The sequence below is a fragment of the Cucurbita moschata genome, unplaced genomic scaffold, assembly GCF_002738365.1.
Source record: "Cucurbita moschata cultivar Rifu unplaced genomic scaffold, Cmos_1.0 Cmo_Scf00001, whole genome shotgun sequence".
NCBI lineage: Eukaryota > Viridiplantae > Streptophyta > Magnoliopsida > Cucurbitales > Cucurbitaceae > Cucurbita > Cucurbita moschata.
The window spans coordinates 10,141,910-10,162,895 of record NW_019268517.1 but is presented as its reverse complement, the minus strand read 5'-3'; the positions used below and the strand labels follow the sequence as shown (position 1 = coordinate 10,162,895).

Sequence of the window (20,986 nt, the reverse complement as noted above, 5' to 3'; positions counted from 1 at the left end):
GTGGCAATTACAGGAACTAGAAGAGGTAGCATATACTACCTCAACGGAACCACAATAACTGGGCATGCTGCTATGGCAAGTTCGAAAGAACAAGACATATCGAAATTATGGCACATGCGACTCGGGCATGCTGGTGAGAAGGCGCTTCAGACATTGGTGAACCAAGGAGTCCTTAAGGGTGCCACAACTGGAAAAATTGATTTCTGTGAACATTGTATATTTGGTAAACAAAAAAATGTGAAGTTTGGTACAACTATACACCAAACAAAGGGTATTTTGGATTATGTTCACACCGATGTATGGGGTCCCACAAAGAATGTCTCATTGGGAGGAAAGAGGTGGTTTGTCACCTTTATTGATGACTACTCGAAGAGAGTTTGGATGTATCCCATGAGGCACAAAAACGAGGTTCTCCAAATCTTCTTAGAGTGGAAGAAAATGGTAGAGAATCAGACGGATAGGAAAATCAAAAAGCTGAGATCAGACAACGGGGGAGAATATACTTATGATCCATTCCTTAAAGTATGCCGAGATGAAGGGATCGTTCGACACTTCACTGTTCCTGGTAAGCCACAACAAAATGGAGTTGCTGAGAGAATGAACCAGACATTAATAGAGAAGGTTCGATGCATATTGTCTCAAGCAGGATTGAGTAAGGCATTTTGGGCTGAGGCTCTCAGTTATGCAGTTCACTTGGTGAATCGTTTACCTGTTTCTGGAAACGGTGGGAGAACTCCGCTTGAGGTATGGTCAGGTAGTCCTGTTAGTGATTATGATAAATTGCATGTGTTTGGGTGTCCTGCTTATTATCATGTGACAAACTCAAAACTGGATCCTAGAGCAAAAAAAGCCAAGTTTATGGGCTTTAGCAAAAGTGTGAAGGGCTATAGGTTATGGTGTCCAGAAACAAGTAAAATTGTTAATAGTCGAGATGTGACATTCGATGAGTCTGGAATGTTTTTGCAGAAAATTGAAAATAATGACGAGGCATTGAAGCAGGTGGAGAAGGTGGTGTTCTCTCCTGATGTGGTTGCTCCTACCGAAGAACCTATTGATCAGGTAAATAATAACTTTGATGTCTTAGAACAAAAAGAGCAAAGTCTTGAGGAGCAAAGCCTTGTGAATGAAAGAGTGGAGGAACCTGAGTCAATCGCCAAGAATAGACCACGAAGGGTAATTCGAAAACCTGCAAGGTTTGATGATACGATAGCATATGCTTTCTCTTTGATTGATGGAGTTCCTAACAGCTACAAAGATGCTATTCAGAGCCCGGATAGCTTACACTGGCAAGAGGCTGTGAATCAGGAGATAGCATCATTGGAGATAAATCAAACTTGGGATTTGGTACAACTTCCAAAAGGTAAGAAGGAAATTGGTTGTAAATGGGTTTTTGCAAAAAAGGAAGACTCTTCTGGTATACGTTATAAGGCTCGACTTGTGGCTAAAGGTTACGCACAAAAGGAAGGTATTGATTACAATGAAATTTTCTCACCTGTGGTAAAACATTCTTCCATTCGAATTTTGTTGGCTTTGGTTGCTCAATTTAATCTTGAGCTTGCACAACTTGATGTAAAAACTGCTTTTTTGCATGGAGATTTGGAAGAAGAAATATATATGGCGCAACCAGTTGGTTTCCAAGTAGTTGGACAGCAACATTTAGTATGCAGATTGAAGAAATCTTTGTATGGGCTGAAGCAATCCCCTCGCCAATGGTATAAAAGGTTTGATCATTTCATGGTAGAGCATATGTATACTCATAGTCAATTTGACCATTGTGTGTATTATCGGTGTCTCGATGATGGATCGTTTATCTATTTGCTCTTATATGTTGATGATATGTTAATTGCTTCAAAGAGACAGATGGAGATTGATAAGCTCAAATATGAGCTTTCTAAAACATTTGAAATGAAAGACTTAGGCAATGCAAAGAAAATACTTGGAATGGAGATAGAGCGAGATCGGAAAAAAGGTACAGTCTGGTTGACTCAGTCTCAATATCTACGCAAGGTATTGTCAAGATTTAGTTTGAATAATTCAACCAAACCCGTTAGTACTCCACTTGCTCCTCATTTCAAGCTTAGTGCTTCCATGTGTCCAAGTTCTGATGATGACAAAAGGTATATGGAGAACATTCCTTATACAAATGCTGTTGGTGCGTTGATGTATGCTATGGTGTGTACTCGACCTGATCTTTCACACGCAGTAAGCATGGTGAGTCGTTATATGCATAATCCTGGTAAAGAGCATTGGCAGGCTGTAAAATGGATTCTTAGGTACATTCTTGGCACTATTGATGTTGGTATTAAGTTTCAAAAACAAGAAATGTTTAATCTTGACAATCGTGTAGTTGGTTATGTGGATTCTGATTATGCTGGTGATTTGGATAAGCGACGATCTACTACGGGTTATTTATTTACTATGGCTGGTGGACCTGTTTGTTGGCGTTCAACATTGCAGTCTACTGTTGCATTGTCTACCACTGAAGCAGAGTATATGGCAGTAACAGAAGCTTTTAAAGAAGCTATTTGGATGCATGGTTTGATCAATGACTTGGGTATTTTGCAGGAACATATAGATGTATTTTGTGATAGCCAGAGCGCTATTTGCTTGTCAAAAAATCAAGTCCATCATGCTCGTACAAAACACATTGATGTCCGTTTTCACTTTATTCGAGAAATTATTAGCAAAGGGGATATTCGGTTATTAAAAATTGGAACTGCTGATAACCCTGCTGATATGTTGACAAAGGTGATCACTCGTGAAAAGTTCTGGCATTGTTTAGATGTCATCAACGTCGGAAGGGAGTAGTGTGTTGACATGGTAGCAACCAAATTAGCTATCAACTTGGAGATCTTATGACAAGGTGGAGATTGTTGAACACTGTCATAAGCCCTATTCTCTAGGACCAAGACCTATTCTCAAGGTCTTTTTTTGGCTTGTTAGTTTATCTTTAGGTTTAGCAGAAGGCTATATAATGCCATTCTTTCTGCTGTTGAAATCATTAAGTTTTGAGTGTCATATTGTATGTCTTGAGTAACTTTGGTGTTGTGAGTACATTTGTTCCGCTTTCGGCGCTCAACAGAAATGGCATTGAATCCTACTCAGATGTTGAAATGCTCGACTTAGATCTTGGACTATGGGTTTAGACAAGGTCAATGCTACAAAAGGTAAAATGGTTATTTCTGCACGTCTCTTATGTTTAATTTTAACTTTATCCACCTTCTATCTTGTTCCAAAAAATAAAAATAAGTTTATCCACCTCTTTGATAATGTTAGACGAACACGACTCTCCACAATGGTATGATATTGTCCACTTTGAGCCTAAGCTCTCATGGCTTTGCTTTGGGCTTCCCCAAAAGGCCTCATCCCAATGGAGTTAGTATTCCTCACTTATAAACCCATGATCATTCCCTAAATTAGCCGATGTGGGACTTCCATCATCCAACACCTCCCCTCGAACAAAGTGCGCCTCCCCTTAATTGAGGCTTGACTCCTTTGGAGTCTTAGTCATTTTTTACTGCCTTCGAGGAGGCTTGGCTCCTTTTCGTTTGGAGTTCTTTGTTCGATTTACCAATCTATTGGCACGACTAAGTTTAGGGCATGGCTCTGATACTATGTTAGACGAACACGACTCTCCACAATGGTATGATATTGTTCACTTTGAGCCTAAGCTCTCATGGCTTTGCTTTGGGCTTCCCCAAAAGGCCTTATCCCAATGGAGTTAGTATTCCTCACTTATAAACCCATGATCGTTCTCTAAATTAGCCGATGTGGGACTTCCATCATCCAACAGATAACACATGTTTCATTCGGTTAATTTTGCAAAATAGTTCTGCCAAGTGTTGATTATGAAAAACAAATTTGCTTGGAGTTTTCTTTTCTAGCTTAATGGTAGGTCATTTGCCATGCTCGACTTAACCTCGGATATAAGTCCATGCGAGGTCAATGCTACCGAGTGAAAACATATTCTTTGGCCAATTTGTCTGCTTACCTTCTTAACCTTTGCAGTTGCATTTTATCTGTTCACAATTTTTTATTCTCTTTTTTTTATGAGATGTCAACAATTTCTTTTCACTGCTTGATTATTTTCTTCCGCGATTTGCTGTTTCGGCAGTGGAGCTCAATGGCGTGCTTAGGTGGGCTTGATGGCAATGACTATTTGAAGTAAGATATCAGGACTTCTTATCTTTTTTTTCTTTTCTTATCCATAAGAGATTTAATCAACGATCTCATTTGTTGCCCTTTGCATTCAAACTTGAGTTGGCTTGAAAGGTACAAAAATAGTGTTCATGATCTCTCCCAATCTCTGCCTTTTCAGAACTGCTGACAGATTTGATATCTGAGAACATTCGTGGACCCAAATCCTTAGTATGAATGCAAAATGAGGATAGGCCATTCTTTGGTTACTTCAACGAGAAACCGTAAGCCATTTCTTGCACTCCATTTTCCATGTTTTGTTTACTAGCTTGTGTTTAATATCTAGCATGTGGTAAGTTTTTCTTTCTTTCTTTGTTACATAAGAGAGAAAAATACTTGCACTCTTTATTTTGATCAATCGAGAAGAGATTACTAGATCAATCGAGAAGAGATTACAAGACACTCTGTAGAATACTACTATACTTTGCTACTTGAGACTAAAAATTTCTAGAATTTCTAGGGGTGATAAAAACATCGGTAGGGTAGAGGGGTATTTATAATAGATGGTACACAATTTATTCTTAAAATTTTAGTTGTCTCTGTTTCATTTTCTTAAAATATCTATTTCTAAAATATATAAATAATAGGCTCATACAATTATTGGCTAAATCTAATTGGGTCAGTGAAGATATTTGAACAATGAATAGATTAATGCTACACTTGCAAGCATAGTTTATAAATTTTCACATCCATGTTGGTAAATTTGTCAGGCCCGTATTTAATATTCTATACCGTACTTCGTAGTTATGGTCTTGGGGGATTCGATGGAGATTCCATGGCTTCGAGCGTTGGAGTATCTCATCCACCTTCGAAATCGTGGATCGTTGAGGAACCCATGAAAAAGACACGAGGATTGATATGCAGCAGCTGGAGGCATCAATGAATCCATGTGCATAATTGTGGCGGTAAGTTAACGATCTACCATATCCCTTCGTTCAGTAACTCCGAAAAATCAGATTTTCTTATAAAATAATCACAGCGATACTTCAAAGTACATTGCTCTGCTTACCATGAGGTTTGAATTTAAATTAGAATTTTTTGTATTAAAATATTTAAACCATAGATTATTATTATTTTTTATACGGTTAGAATGTTTAAATTATTATTTAAAAAAACGAATATGTGCTGTGCCATAAATGGAAGTGGAAGACCCTACTGCTATTTTGCTACATAGGTTTGAGAGTTAAAGGGTGTGGCTGGCAGGAAAAGACGTCGAGGGTTCTAAAGAAAAGCTCTACTTGCACGGTATGTTGGTAAATAATACTGAAATTCGATAGCTATGAAGATTTTCTCTTGAATAGAAAAGAGGCGGAGGCGTAAGTTACCGACTATTGATCTCACACATATTTGACTAGTAAAGTTTAGTCAAAATTGTTTGACAACTATTTTTATTTTTTATTTTGAAAAGTTAAAAGCCCATGTGATTTAGAAAATGTTTGTTTTTTGTTTTTTATTTTTTATTTTGAAAAGTTAATGTGATTTAGAAAATGTTTGTTTTTATTTTTTTTATTTTGAAAAGTTAATGTGATTTAGAAAATGTTTGTTTTTATTTTTTATTTTGAAAAGTTAAGCCTATGTGATTTAGAAAATGTTTTTATTTTTTTTATTTCGTACAGTTGAGTAGAAAATTTTGGGTTATGGAGTAGGCCTAAATATATATAGTAAATGACTATTTATGAAAAAATATAGTAGAAATATATATGTTATCTAGTAAAACTATATGCCCTACCATAGGCATGCATCTATTGTTTATACATAGCTGAAGTTTTCTGCACAGTACATACGAAGTTTGTATATACTTGAAGTTTTTTGCTAGGTTATGGTACCATATTTGTTACTGTACATACTTGAAGTTTTTTGCTAGGTTATTTGTTACTGTACATACTTGAAGTTTTTTGTTATACTATAGTACCATATTTGTTGCTGTACATACTTGAAGTTTTGTGCTATGTTAAACTGGAAGGGTTTAGTTTAAGGGTTTTTGCTATGTTATGTTACCATATTTGTTACCGTACATACTTGAAGCTTTCTGCATTCTCTTTTATTATACATACTTGAAGTTATTTTTGCATTCTTTTTGTACATACCTAGTTATTATTTATCTCTTCTTTTTCTGTATTTTCTCTTCCTAAGTTTACTCAGTTTTCTGCTTTCTCAGTATTTTCAATTCCTGTATTCTCAGTTACTTAAGTATTCTCTGTATTTTTAATTCCTGTATTCTCAGTTACTTAAGTATTCTCCTGTATTCTCAGTTACTTAAGTATTCTCTGTATTTTTAATTCCTGTATTCTCAGTTACTTAAGTATTCTCTGTATTTTTAATTCCTGTATTCTTAGTTACTTGCTGCTTTTCGTATTCTATGTATTTTCAATTCCTTGCTGCTTTTTGTATTCTATGTATTTTCAATTCCTGTATTCTCAGTTACTAGCTGCTTTTCTTGCTTTTCCTGTATTCTCCGTTATTGCTTTTCCTGTATTCTCCAAGTATTTTCTGTATTTTTAATTCCTGTATTCTCAGTTACTTGCTGCATTTCTTGCTTTTTCTATATTCTCAGTTACTTGTGGCTTTTCTTGCTTTTCCTGTATTCTCAGTTACTAGCTGCTTTTCTTGCTTTTCCTGTATTCTCCGTTATTGCTTTTCCTGTATTCTCAGTTCCTGTTTTTGCTGTATTCTCAGTTCCTTGCAGCTTTTCTTGCTTTTCCTGTATTCTCAGTTACTTGCAGCTTTTCCTGTATTCCTGTATTCTCAGTTCCTGCTTTTCCTGTATTCTTGTATTCTCAGTTACTTACTGCTCTTCCTGTATTCTCAATTCCCGCTTGCTTACTGCTCTTCCTGTATTCTCAGTTCCTGCTTATTTACTGCTCTTCCTGTATTCTCAGTTCCTTATTGCTCTTCGTGTATTCTCAATTACTTACTGCTCTTCCTGTATTCTCAGTTACTTACTGCTCTTCCTGTATTCTCAGTTCCTTACTGCTTTTCCTGTATTCTCAGTTCCTTACTTCCTGTATTCTCAGTCCTGCTTTTTCCTTTATTCCTATATTCTTATTCCTATATTCTCAGTTCCTGCTTTTCCTGTATTCTCAGTTACTTACTGCTTTTCCTGTATTCTCAGTTACTTGCCACTTTTCCTGTATTCTCAGTTATTTGCCGCTTTTCTTGCTTTTTCTGTATTCTCAGTTACTTGCCGCTTTTCTTGTTTTTTTCTGTATTCTCAGTTATTGCTTTTCCTGTATTCTCAGTTACTTATTGCTTTTCCTGTATTCTCAGTTACTTATTGCTTTTCTTGCTTTTTCTGTATTCTCAGTTACTGTTTTTCCTGCTTTTCTTGTATTCTCAGTTACTTATTGCTTTTCTTGTATTCTCAGTTACTTATTGCTTTTCTTGCTTTTTTTGTATTCTCAGTTACTGCTTTTTCAGTATTCTCAGTTACTTACTGCTTTTCTTGCTTTTCCTGTATTCTCAGTTCCTGCTTTCTTAATTACTGCTTTTCCTACTTTCACTGTATTCTCAATATCTGTATTCTTAGTTCCTGCTTTCTCTGTATTTTTAGTTACTGCATTTTCTATATTCTCAGTTTTTGCTTTTTCTGTATTCTCAGTTTCTGCTTCAGTGTCTTTTTGTATTCTTAATTCTTGCTTATGTTTCTTAGTTTCTTTTTGTATTCTGTTTTCCCTCTATTCTCAGTTTCTGCTTTGCTCTGCCTGTATTCTCAGTTTCTGTTTTGCTCTTCCTGTATTCTCAGTCACTGCTTGTCCTGTATTCTCAGTTTTTACTTCTGTTTCTCAGTTTCTTTCCATTTATGCTTTCCCTGCATTCTTAGTTTCAGAGTATTTTATGAAAATGAGTTGGGTACATAATAAATAATGTTATCAAATAGGCTCCTGACAATTTATATTGTAATTTTTTAAACTCGACAAAAAAAAATTAATAATTGTATTTATAACGTTGACAATGATGCTTACCCAATTAAATGACAAAAGGTTGTGTGTGAGAGAGATATGCTTAGCTTAGGGTAAAAATGATAAATAAAGTGTATTTCATTATTAAATTATAAATTAAGAGGTTTGAAATGAAAACATTCTAAAATGTTTTCTCCCGTATAATATCGGTAACGACTTCAATTTATCTTCCAAAGCCCATATATAGAAACAAACTGAATCATCCTTAGCTAGCTAAAGGTTCTAAGCAAGCCCACATGTAATTGAAATTGAACAAAATTATGATAGTGCTGTACTCATTTAATCATGAACCTATTAGCACACAATCTTTTTAATGATTTATCCTGTCAGTGCCTCTAGCCAACAACTGCTTAATTAATTGTGCATAAAAAATTATATTGAAAAAAATCGATAGATTGTGTTGAGGAAGCAAACAAAGAAAAGTCCAAGTTTATATATACGTGTGTATGTATGAATATGTATATATAAATCTAAAAATTAGACGCGATTGCTCTAGTTAATTCCATGTTTCTTTCTATAATGAGTTCGAGTAATAATAATAAAAGTGCAACCAAAATTACCAAGGAATAGCGAATTCACATACCTGGGAACATATTGCCTTTATTGCATCAGTTATTGCCAAGGTTATGCACTCTCATGTCAACGCTATTTATAAATGACCTTTGTCAAGGTTAGCAAAGCCTTTAGAAACAAAAACAACTAAGCGTGTAGGTTTCTTTTATGTTCTCGAGAATAAAATATTTGAAGATGGAAAAAGGAAATACCTTTAAAAGAATGATTAATACGCGGAGCTTTGGATGTCCAAGGTATCTCCAGGAGCAGTAAGCATTTGAACTATATATAAGACGGATGCCTTACACTTGATATTGCTGATTTTCTTCGAATCTCCATAACAATTTCTGCATAGATGGTTAAAGGGTGAAAGATTTAACCAGTTTTCCCAAGTCAAGTGAATTGCAAGAAGATTTAGGAGTGTTTGATACACTTGGAGTATAGTGACTAAAGGCACGATTTAATGCAACCAAAGGGCAGAGCAGAACATAGGTAGCTCAAAAACTTCTATGATCTATCTACTCTGTTATTTTGCCTTATCACCGAACACTAAATTTTTCTTTCCACCTAAGATAAGAACAAAATTTCAATAGCTCAAAATTTTCAGGGCATTGGATTGTTTATCTTTTTTTTTTAAAAAAAAAGGAACATTGACTTTATCAGCATAGGCAGCTGACCTTGTACGTTCTAATAAAAGCTTCATAGTATTACCATTACCATATGTAAAGAACAATTCATTTAGTGTATGACCTCAAAAAAAGTTCAGCAAAGTAATTGAATACAAACCTCAAAGTCTTGCACCATAGTCTTGATAGATTCTATGGCATCACCATCTTTGAGCTGCTGCACATGTATCTTGCAGGCGTCTTAAGAGAAGCAATGGCAAGTATATCTGATTTACAAGATGGGATTTCATTCTGTAAAGCTTCTATTCATTTCCTGAATTGTCTTTTACCTCTCTCGAAAAAAAAAAAAAGTCAGTGATTGTCCACTTAAAATCATTTAACACTGCAATCTAATAAGATAATACGTTTGCAGGAGGATACTGAGAATCATTATGGTAATGGTAAGGTGCTTAAACAAGCAAGAGGAAAAATTATCAACGAAGGCCTCGTGGCGTAAAACATGAAGAAACTACAAGATTAAATTTAGAAAAGAAAAGCGTGTCAAGAATGATTGATTACAACGATTTTGGAGATATAGGGGTACATTTCAATCATATATACAAACATAAGTTACCTGATAGAATTCATCTTCTACTCAAGACTCTCTAGGAGAAGCTTTATAGAAGGAGATCCTCGGAAACAATTTCAAACTTCTTTATTGCATAAAACGCATTAGCCCTGACCTTCATGCTCATATCTCTCGTCATGGAACAAAGATGGTATTACCAATACATAGATATCGGAAGAGTCACTTTGTAACTACAAGTTTGAAAATCGAAGCACTCACTTTAAGCCTTAACGCAAGGAAAGCACTTCATAAAGTTCAGTTAGCATGGGAAAATAGTGATCACTTCCTTAAAGTTCTCCTAAGGAAATGTGACCTGTCCACGTGTAAATACTATTCAAAGTAAAAGTTCTAAACACTAAACATGAGAACTGAGAGAGACGGACATGGAAAAGAGAAATCGCATCTAAAGTTACACACAACCAAGGAATGAATACCTAAAACCGAGTCGTTTCACCGCAAGCAAAGAAAAAAAGGCTATCCAGAGACAAACCAGGACTAGGTCCAAGTAAGTTCGTCAATCTGCACACCACACTAATGGTATCCAAACAACTTTGTTCTAATAGTAACAGTAAGAGTATTCATACATGAGCATTGAAAAGACAGAAACAGTTGAACATGTGAAAAATTCACAATGTACTCTAAATTCTTCATATTTTTGTTCTCAATCTTCTTGAATGACAAACCAGCTTCATCGAATGGATGAGTGCAAGAGATGGAACTACCTATATGGAATGGATAATCTCAACCAAGCAATCTAACGAGTTACGGAGAAAATATTATGGATCAATACAACTCTAGATGAAAATGATATCTCAAAATCTAGTTAAGAACAGCACCATAAACAATAAATGATAACTTCTTCAAATGAGTAAATATCAACAATCCAGAGAAATCAACAGCATAGTAAAATTTAAACTTACGTTAACGAATATTTCATCAGACAAATAGTTTCCTCTCTGGACTATGCGCCGCAACCATTAGATCTTAGGTGATGACCTGTATCAATCGCGAAGAGGTGTTACTGCTAAAGGAACATGATATTCTGTGTATATATCACAGTAATTAATTAGTGCTCGTCATCAACTCATCAAACATCTATGTATATATCAAATAGAGGACTATGAATCTTAAGGAACAGCGACTTACTACCGAACTGAAATCACTTCATTACAATCTTCATGTTGTAACAACAGAATCAATGGAAAGAGATCTGGAGAACGAGTGTCGTATAATGCGTATCGCAGCTGATTTAACAAAATCTTCTACGTCGTTTAGAAGCTCAATAGCACGCAATAGAAACCTTCAATCATGCTGCCGTCATCGAGAACTCTATTCCACAGACCTGCAATCTGTAACAGCTTTTCTAACATAAGGATACGGATCCTTCGTAAACCCTGGGAAAACAGTGAATAACTGCGATAGCCTTATTTGGAACCTCTCGGTGTTATTGTGAAGCCAAGTTCTGATGAACGCTGAAGGAACAAAGCAAAGCGAGAAGAATGACTGATCGTCGAGTTCGTCAATGACATAAACGAGTTCCGGATCCCGCTCCACCATTGATGCTGCGAAACAAAGATTCAGCGATATAGCATTTGATCATCAAGTCGAAGTAGAGACAGAGAGGTAAACAACCTGAATCGAGATCGAGATTGGCTTGGCTCTCAACTCTGGCACAATGAAAATAGAATTGGTTATGGCCTCCTTGGTTCCGTCCGCAAACAAATAGCACGGAAAGGATGATGGTGGATTGTGAAAAGTGAGAAACAGAATAATGTAATTGCAGAACCTTGAAAGAATGGCGACGGAGAGGGATTGGCGGGAGAATGAACGCAAATGCGAGGCAAGACGGTGATACGATTTTTTTTTTCTTAAATGCATCTTGAATTTTATTTTGCATTTAAATAATTTTTTTCCATTTTATTTAGGCGTCTTGGTGACTTGATTAATTAAATCAAATTTTATTTTTAATAAAAAAAGTAAATTATTTATTTTTAAATATTAAATCAATATTTACTACTCAATTTAATATGTTTTTCAAAAGTTTTATATTCTAAAATTTAAAATAAGTGTATTAAGAGGATTAATGAACTAACAACAAACTATAATCTAATACAAACGGTATGAGTTTGAATTGAATTATCGCAGATATTGTCCTTTTTGGGCTTTTCTTTTCAGGCTTCCTCTCAAGGGGATTGTCCAGATCCACGCAAATATTGTCCGGCTTGGTATGAATTGAGTTGAGTTTGAATTGAATTATCGTAATATTGTCCTCTTTGGGCTTTCCCTTTCAGACTTTCTCTCAAGGGGATTGTCCAGATCCACGCAAATATTGTCCTCTTTAGGCTTTCCTCTTTCAGACTTCCTCTCAAGGGGATTGTCCAGATCCACGCAAATATTGTCCTCTTTAGGCTTTCCTCTTTCAGGCTTCCTCTCAAGGGGATTGTCCATATCCACGCAAATATTGTCCTCTTTAGAAGGGATTGAGATGATGCAGATATTGTCCTCTTTAGGCTTATTGTCCTCTTTAAGCTTTCCTTTCAGGGGAAAGATATTGTCCTCTTTAGGTAGATATTGTCCTGGCTTTCCTTGTAGGGGAAAGATATTGTCCTCTTTAGGCAGATATTGTCCTCTTTATTAGGCTTCCTTTCCGTCCTCTTTATTAGGCTTCCTTTCAGGGGAAAGATATTGTCCTCTGTAGGCTTTCCTTTCGGGCTTCCCTGAAGGGATTGAGTTGAGTTTGAATTCAGCTTCCCTGAAGGGATTGAGTTGAGTTTGAATTGAATTCTCTATGTAACGACCCAATTCACGCAAATATTGTCCTTTTGGGCTTTTCCTGAATTGAATTCTCTAGAATTGATCCCCGCAGATATTGTCTTCTTGGGCTTTTCCTTCTCCTCCTCAACCAACATCACACCCTAAGACCCTAAGACCTAATTTACCATTGTTCTTCATGTCTCCTTAGAACTTATATAACTCATAAAACAGATCAAGTTCAAGTAAGGTCATAACTTTGTGTTGTCGAAATCAATGAACACAAACTCGATTGGATTTACATTTTGTAAACGTGATTCATACACATGGCACATAGGTTCGATGCGAACAAGAAAATTTAGTTTAGGACTCTGAGCTTCTAAAGCCTCCTCTCAAGCTATAATAAGGCTACAATTTATCATACCCCAAGAATCCACTAACCAAATTCAGAGGGCATAGATTTCAGTTTCTATAAGTTTCTATAAGTTTCTATAATCTATTTCTTGTCCAATCCAACCAAAACTAAGCCAACTCAAATAGAACAAATCATGACATTAGAAAATTTGGTAGCTTAATGTTCAGCAGATCCCCTTAAATGATCTAGCTGCTGGATCGGAGAAGATGAACAATGTGAACAATATATTCCAATTTACGGAAGAAATGAATCACAGACCCAAATTTCTTTTTGTCAAGCACCCCAAATCTACACATCAAACAAGCCATATCACAAACCACTGGCATGGAAAATGTGCGAAGAACTCCAGAACTTGACGAATAGGACAATTAAGAGAACAGAATTTCAGTGTGTGATAACAAAATTCGAATACAAGACATAGCGATATCCATAGTAAAAGAAGAGAGGGAAAAAATTGAACACATAGAAATCGTATGCAGTATGATAATCTATCTTAAGGTAGAGAGCAGGTCGTTGATATGAAATTTTGCACAAAACAAAAAAAGAAAAATATAGCTGTATCTTATTTCGTCTACGCCAATTTTCAAGATTCAATGCCTTTACTGATACCGGAGCGAAGGCGATTCCATCCCTTGATCTATTCAAATCACGTGCGAGCAGCCACAGGCACGGCGGCAGCGGCGGCGCTGGAAGCCGCGCTGCTGAAGAACGAGAGGAATCCGGTGGATTCAGTTACTTGTTCGTCGAGGAAGAGATCCTCAGGAACCCTAAACGCACCATGGGCACAGACCAGACCCACACCGACCATAAGAGCCGAGACGAGGACCGATCCAACACTGGTGAGGAACACGACGAACACGCTGAGCAAAACCAAGAGAATTAGGGTTTCGCTATCCTTGAATGTGCGGCCAAATAGAACCAGCGGCTGATCCGACGGGCGGAAGAGGTAGAGGAATAGCCACGAGGATAAAAGCCCGACCAAAAGGAGAAGAGAAAACGGATGAGAAACGAGGGAAAATCCGAGGATCAGAGCAACCACTGCGAGATAATTGACGCGAAAATAGGAGTAATTCTTGCGGATTCGCAGAGTCGCTTCGGAGAACGACTCAGGCTTCGAAAAGGCCGTCCGATCCGCAACTTCAGCCCATGATCTCTGCTGGGAGAGGCCGTGTCGGAGCGATTCCGTTAGGTGGTTGATGAAGGCGCGAAAGGCCGGCGTGGTAACAGGGGCTTGAGATTGAACAGAACCGCCTGAGGCAGCGGCGGGGACGGTGCCGGATTGAGGATTGGAGATTGGAAGTATGGCCGGGGAGGAGGAAGCCATTGTCGGTGGATCTTGAGATTGTTGACGAAGGATGATTCTCCCGTAATTTAGTCGGAAGGGAAATGAAAGAAGGAAACTGACGATATAAAGCCTCTTCTGCCGATAAATAGTGGAGAAAAACGCGGTCGGGCGGAAGTTTTATTCCGTAAGGACGTTCCTTCGCTGTGGTTTCCCTATTTCTGATCGTGACCGTCCATTCATATTGATTTGATCGGTCAACCAACGGTAATGATTCATCTTTCTAGTTGGTAAAATATTCATTATTCAAATATAAGAATGAAGTATATAATTTCACCTTTCCCTCATAATTGTTTCTTTAATTCACCTTAACCTTATTATCATGTTTATTAGATATTTCAATTGAATTATTTAAATAAATTTTACACGTAACTTTAATTTCGCGGTTTAAAATTACTTCGATATTTTATCCTTTCTTCTATAGAAAGGCAAATTTATTTGTCTTAATATCGAAGCAAAGTATTGACCCTGTACCATTTTATATTTGTGAACTCACCCTTGACGTGGCAAGGTTGACATTTAATTATAGTATTATAAATTTCACTTTAATACCGGCAAAATTGCGTAAAAATATAAAATTAACGTGAGACTTGTTGATTTAAATTAAATCATTTATAATAAAGTTAGATATTACGTTAATTAGTATAAAAAAATATGATAAAATAAAAAATCGAGAGTAATACACTATACGATTAATTAATACATTAAAAAAAACATATTTATATTGCTATATTAATTTTTAAATGTATTTTATTTTGGTCGATGAAATTCTTCACTGGCTCAGCAATATAGCTAGAGCTGTTAACTGAGCTTCGATGGCCCTTGGATTATTATTGTGTTCGAATACTTTTCATGTTGAACTGGTCAATTTGGATTAACGTTCATGTTGAAATCGTGCCTCCGTTGACAACATTGGCTATCATTTCTTCTTGCTATATTAATTCAACATATTTGTAATCAATTAATATTTGTAGAATATATTGGTTATAGAATATAGTTTTAATATTTTTCCTATTTAGTAGTATATTTTATTTTATTATTAAGATTTAGTTAGTTAATATTTTTGTAATCAATTAATATTGGTAGAATATATTAGTTATAGAATATATTTTTAATATTTTTCCTATTTAGTAGTATATTTTATTTTATTATTAAGATTTAGTTAGTTAATATTTTTCTTGATGAGTGGTATATTTTATGTTATTATCAAGATTAGTTAGTTTATATTTTCCTCAGTAGGTATCGTATGCATTAGTTGGTAGCTTTGTATTCTATTTAAATATTGTGAATATCAATGAAAATTGAACTTCCAATCCCAATTAATTTTATTTCTTATAACTCTGTACTGTATACTTGAGTAATAGTATTTTAGATATTGTGTCAATATTGAACAATTCAATGCACTACCGGACATTCATTTGTGTTTGAAAATTATTGGCTTGGAAATTTTTAAAAAATTATATAATTTTGAATCCACTACTCATATGAGTTTAAGTTTTCTTTAATACAATAAGTGTCAGCACCCTTAGCTATGCTCGTTATGGGTTTGGAATTAATTTAAAGATATGTTTATTTTTTGGTGGATACGGGTGAATTTGGATCACAGGCACCAGCTAAAAGGACCAAAAAAAATAAAATAAAAATAGCGACTAAACCAACGAGAACCATGTCACCTAGCAAGGTGAGATTGTCCACTAGAGAGAGGTAAATTCTATTAAGTTCTAAAGCTCAACCAAATTCCATACACTTTCTAAATTCTCTCACTTGCTTGAATATTTGAATATCTGAGTCTGTGTGACAAACACTACATTGATTTGTATGTTTTTCTTGTGATAAAGACCGCATTCTTCTCCACTAAAAGAACATTTCATCGTTGTTGTCACATGAGTGTAAGGTGCATTATCCCGTCTAGAATTTCACGACGACAAAATGTAATTAAAGAAAAAGATGGTTGAAACAAGAGTTAAGGATTTGTAAATGACCAAATAACCTAATTGAAACCGATCTCATTAGTTTAGTTTGATTTGTAAATGCTAGTGACTTTATTTTAAATACAATGGCCATAGAAGAATAACCAGACTTTTGAAATGACATTCGTTGCCGTAACCAATTAACCGTTGACGTATGGCTTATTGGTGTGCTTAATGGTTCAATTTGTTGGAGGACGAAAGTCTCTAATTTAGGGAATGATCAGTCTTTATAATCAAAGAATACTCTTTCTATTGGTATGAGGTCTTTTCGAAAAGAATACTCTTTCTATTGGTACGAGGTCTTTTGGAGAAGCCCAAAACAAAATTACTAGAGTTTATGCTCAAAGTGGACACTATTCCAATCCTTTCCTAATCTAATTTCCAATGATGAGTGGAGTAGAGGTGGTTTTTATTTATTTTGAGAAAGTATCAATTTCTACAAAAGAATTTCAATTTTATGAAGAAAAACAAAATTTAAGTAGAAGCTTTTACTTTCTTTTCTCCCTTTTTTTCCTCTTTTTTCTTTTTGGAATTTGTACGTTTTGGTAGAGTTTATTAATTATTTAAAATCTAATTTTGTGCCATAAACAGTGAAAAACAGTGAATATTTGAAAATTTTAATTGTTATCTGTTAATAATAAGATAAAATTGTAGTAATTAAACATAAGATTAAAATCTATTTAATAAATTTTAAAATCCAGGCAAATAATTTTTATTTAAGAAATGTAACCGCCCAAGTCCAATAGATAGATATCGTAGGTATCGTCTCACCATCTACTCCCTTGGGTATCCAATGTCCTCATTGGCACACTGCCCAATGTCTAGCTTTGATACCATTTGTAACAGTCCAAACCCACCATTAGTAAATATTATCCGCTTTGGCCTATGAAAATTCCAAATACACATGTCAACTACTCGAGCATTGAGCCCGAGAATGAATTATTTTATCATTATTGTATTATTATTAGTAATATTTAAAAGTAGAAAATTCCAATCCCAAGTGGCACGACGTACGTTCATAATTCCCATTATACATTATCCACCAACTATGCTTGACCCAATCAAATATAGCCGTTGGAGGAGCGACAAAGCGTTACAGAAGCAAAGGGAAAAAATAAATGTCACGTAGCCCGAATAACTGAAGAAAAAATGTAGCCGTTGACATAAAAGAACGAAGACTCAAGACCCCATTATGTAGGGCTTACGCTAAACCCTTTCTCCGCCCTAAATTATAATAAAATTTCAGATTCTCACATGATATCAGTCCAACTCCAACTCTTTCTCTCAGTTCATATCATTTTTCCGTTATTTTTCATTATCCTTTTTGTTTCTTCTTCGTCTTCTCCTATAAAACATATCTCCCAACTTTCAGAAACCCTAGAATAACCAGAGCAAGAAGAAGAAGAATCCAATCTTTCTTTTATCTTTTTGTTTTCTTCATACCCATTTCAGTTCATGCAGATTCTTGCACCAAAAATAGCTGTTTGGTGCTCTAAATCATCCAATAAGAACAGAAAATGGAAGATCCAACAATGGAGAAATGGTTATTCGTACCTCAATGCTCTGTTTTTGGCTCATCTTTTGGCTTTGTCTCTTCAATCTGTCACCGGCCAGATGTGGGATGGAGTGGCTGTTACACAAGGAGATTTTCAAGCTCTTCAAGCTATAAAGCATGAACTTATTGATGTGAAAGGAGCTTTACATAGCTGGAATGGCAGTAATGGAGCTTGTTCCGGACAGTGGGCAGGAATCAAGTGTGTGAAGGGACAAGTCATTGTCATACAGCTTCCATGGAAGGAACTCGCCGGCAGGATTTCCGACAGAATTGGGCAGCTCCGGGAACTTCGGAAGCTCAGCCTTCATGATAATGCGATCTCCGGCACCATTCCTCGGTCGGTCGGGTACCTTCCGAATCTCAGAGGAATTTATCTTTTCAACAACAGATTTTCAGGGTCTATTCCTCCTACAATTGGTAATCTTCCCCTTCTTCAAACTCTTGATTTGAGCAACAATTTCCTCACTGGAGAAATTCCTTCTAGTCTTGCAAATTCAACCAAATTGATTAGAGTTAATCTGAGCTACAATTCATTGTCGGGATCCATACCTCGAAGTTTTACGCAGTCGTTTTCTCTTGTAATTCTTGCCCTTCAGCACAATAATGTTTCTGGGATTGTCCCAGATTCTTGGGGTGGGTTTGGAAACAGAACTTGTCCACTTGGGGTTTTAACGCTTGATCATAATGTTATATCTGGAACAATTCCACCTTCTTTGACCAAATTGGAATGGCTTCAAGAGATTTCTTTCAGTGAAAATAACATCTCTGGGGTTATACCAGTCGAAATCGGCAGGCTGAAGAGGCTTCGCCGGTTGGATTTGTCGAAGAACGCCATCAATGGTGGCTTCCCTTCAAGTTTCACCAATCTGTCCTCTCTTGAGTCATTGAATGTTGAAAACAATCGCCTTGAAAGCCAGATTCCTAGAGATATTGATAGATTGCAGAATCTCTCAGTGATTAAGCTTGGGAAGAACCGTTTTAATGGGGAGATTCCTGCAAGTTTAGGGAACATTTCTGCTATTAAACATCTTGATTTCTCAGAAAATAACTTCATGGGACAGATTCCACCATCATTGACTAATTTGTTGAATCTAACATCTTTCAATGTCTCCTACAACAATCTCTCTGGTCCTGTCCCAATTCTCCTGTCTAATAAGTTCAATGCGAGCTCTTTTGTTGGGAACCTTAAACTCTGTGGCTTTAGTTCTTCAACTCCATGTCTACCTGCATCCTCCCCACAGAATATTACAAACCCATCAACCGATGTCCCGAAACTGCATCGCCACCGCAAACTAAGTGTAAAGGACATAATTCTGATAGCGGCCGGAGCTCTGTTGGTGCTTCTACTTGTTCTTTGCTCGATTTTGCTCTGTTGTTTGTTGTCAAAAAGAGCTGCTTCCAAAAAGAATGACAACATAACAGCCAAACAAGCTGCTGTGAGGAGCGTCGAGAAAGGCAGTACTGAAGTAGGGGCGAGCGAAGCTGGTGGAAAGCTAGTTCATTTTGATGGGCCATTTGTTTTCACTGCCGATGATCTTCTGTGTGCAACTGCGGAGATTATGGGCAAGAGCACATATGGAACAGCATACAAAGCAACATTAGAAGATGGTAATGAAGTAGCAGTGAAAAGATTAAGGGAAAAGACAACAAAAGGGCAGAATGAATTCGAAACTGAAGTTGCGGGACTCGGAAAAATTCGACACCCGAATCTACTTGCTCTTACAGCATACTACTTGGGCCCCAAAGGAGAGAAGCTTCTTGTCTTTGAATACATGCCTAGAGGAAGCCTCTCTTCCTTTCTTCATGGTAAGGCTTAGCAGTACAAAGTTACAACCACGAAATCTTTCGATGTCGTAGCTCAAACAAAGGGCGGATATTCAAAGCTTACGGAGCATAAAAGAGGTTACTAATCTAGTTAAGCTACACTTGTAACTAATATACTTACTTTTGTTAACTTTATGCAGCTCGCGGGCCGGAAACGACAGTCGATTGGGCAACGAGGATGAAGATAGTGATCGGAATTACGCAAGGCTTAAACTATCTCCACACAGAGGAGAATCTAATTCATGGAAACCTCACATCCAGCAACATTTTGTTGGATGATCAAACCAATGCTCGTATAGCGGATTTTGGGCTTCCTAAGCTCATGACTTCAGCTGCAGCCACAAATGTGATTGCCACTGCAGGAACACAGGGCTACAATGCACCAGAGCTAACAAAAACAAAGAAACCGACAGCAAAGACAGATGTTTACAGCCTTGGAGTCATAATATTGGAACTCTTGACAGGAAAATCACCTGGAGAAGCCATGGATGGAATGGATTTACCTCAGTGGGTGGCCTCAAAAGTGAAGGAGGAGTGGACAAATGAAGTGTTTGATTTGGAGCTGATGAAAGACACACCCAATATTGGCGATGAACTGCTGAACACTTTAAAACTAGCCCTGCATTGTGTCGATCCCTCACCAGCTGCTCGGCCCGACGTACCGCAAATTCTCCAGCAACTGGAGGAAATTAAGGCGGCTTCTACATCTGGTGATGATGGCGCCAAAGATCAACCAGCAAATGAATAGAGCTGTATCAGCAAGATATAGATTACCAACAAACAAGATCAAGCTCAGAAGATATGTATTCTTTTATTTTTTTGGTCAATTAGTACTCGAATTATTCTTTTATTCATATTGATTATCAATGTAGGTGTATGTATACTATCGATGTTACACGAGTATAATGCGAATCTTCAGTATAATTGCGAGTTTCTGTCTTCGATCATCTTCTTCGTTTATAGAAAGCTTAATTCAAAAGCAAATACTCAAGTAAAAACGGCTTACCTAGTTAGAATATTGGGATTAGCCCCTCTCTGTTTTCCGGCGCCGGAAAATGGCGATTTGAAGGGCGAAATAGTTTCTCCGACGATGGTTGCAGCGACTGTTAAGGTAGATCATCACCGGAGTCCGGTCATTCGTCCCTGATTTCTGGCTGCGATTCGCCATAGAATAGAGCTCAACCCAAT

At 36.6% G+C, this 20,986-nt stretch overlaps 2 protein-coding genes and 4 long non-coding RNA genes across 9 annotated transcripts; 3 read left to right on the top strand and 3 right to left on the bottom strand.

Annotated features, from left to right (window-relative positions):
- The first annotated feature begins 3,081 nt into the window (after positions 1 to 3,081).
- LOC111445373 lies at positions 3,082 to 5,631 on the top strand. Its single transcript, XR_002710839.1, has 4 exons — positions 3,082 to 3,167; positions 4,115 to 4,164; positions 4,319 to 4,421; positions 4,942 to 5,631. It is a non-coding gene; the product is annotated as an uncharacterized LOC111445373 (long non-coding RNA).
- A 432-nt stretch (positions 5,632 to 6,063) lies between these two features.
- On the top strand, positions 6,064 to 6,268 carry LOC111437407. The gene is made up of 2 exons (XR_002709441.1): positions 6,064 to 6,135; positions 6,174 to 6,268. It is a non-coding gene; the product is annotated as an uncharacterized LOC111437407 (long non-coding RNA).
- A 3,228-nt stretch (positions 6,269 to 9,496) lies between these two features.
- LOC111449008 lies at positions 9,497 to 11,739 on the bottom strand. Of its 4 annotated transcripts, none has more exons than XR_002711518.1 (3): positions 11,574 to 11,739; positions 9,948 to 11,503; positions 9,497 to 9,667 (listed from the first exon to the last, which is right to left on the bottom strand). It is a non-coding gene; the product is annotated as an uncharacterized LOC111449008 (long non-coding RNA). The 4 variants fall into 4 exon arrangements; XR_002711516.1 differs by having other exon boundaries at positions 9,497 to 10,070; positions 10,161 to 11,503; XR_002711517.1 differs by having other exon boundaries at positions 9,497 to 10,937; positions 11,088 to 11,503.
- Positions 11,740 to 13,447: 1,708 nt separating this feature from the next.
- Positions 13,448 to 14,532, bottom strand: LOC111452114 (PRA1 family protein B4-like). Its single transcript, XM_023092662.1, has one exon. It carries the CDS (start codon positions 14,429 to 14,431, stop codon positions 13,754 to 13,756), a length of 678 nt encoding a protein of 225 aa, XP_022948430.1. The 5' UTR covers positions 14,432 to 14,532; the 3' UTR covers positions 13,448 to 13,753.
- Positions 14,533 to 17,407: 2,875 nt separating this feature from the next.
- LOC111446484 lies at positions 17,408 to 18,213 on the bottom strand. The gene is made up of 2 exons (XR_002711077.1): positions 18,122 to 18,213; positions 17,408 to 18,049 (listed from the first exon to the last, which is right to left on the bottom strand). It is a non-coding gene; the product is annotated as an uncharacterized LOC111446484 (long non-coding RNA).
- Positions 17,846 to 20,736, top strand: LOC111446463 (probably inactive leucine-rich repeat receptor-like protein kinase IMK2). Its single transcript, XM_023085299.1, has 2 exons — positions 17,846 to 19,780; positions 19,939 to 20,736. Exons 1-2 carry the CDS (start codon positions 17,875 to 17,877, stop codon positions 20,544 to 20,546), a joined length of 2,514 nt encoding a protein of 837 aa, XP_022941067.1. The 5' UTR covers positions 17,846 to 17,874; the 3' UTR covers positions 20,547 to 20,736.
- Positions 20,737 to 20,986: the final 250 nt, after the last annotated feature.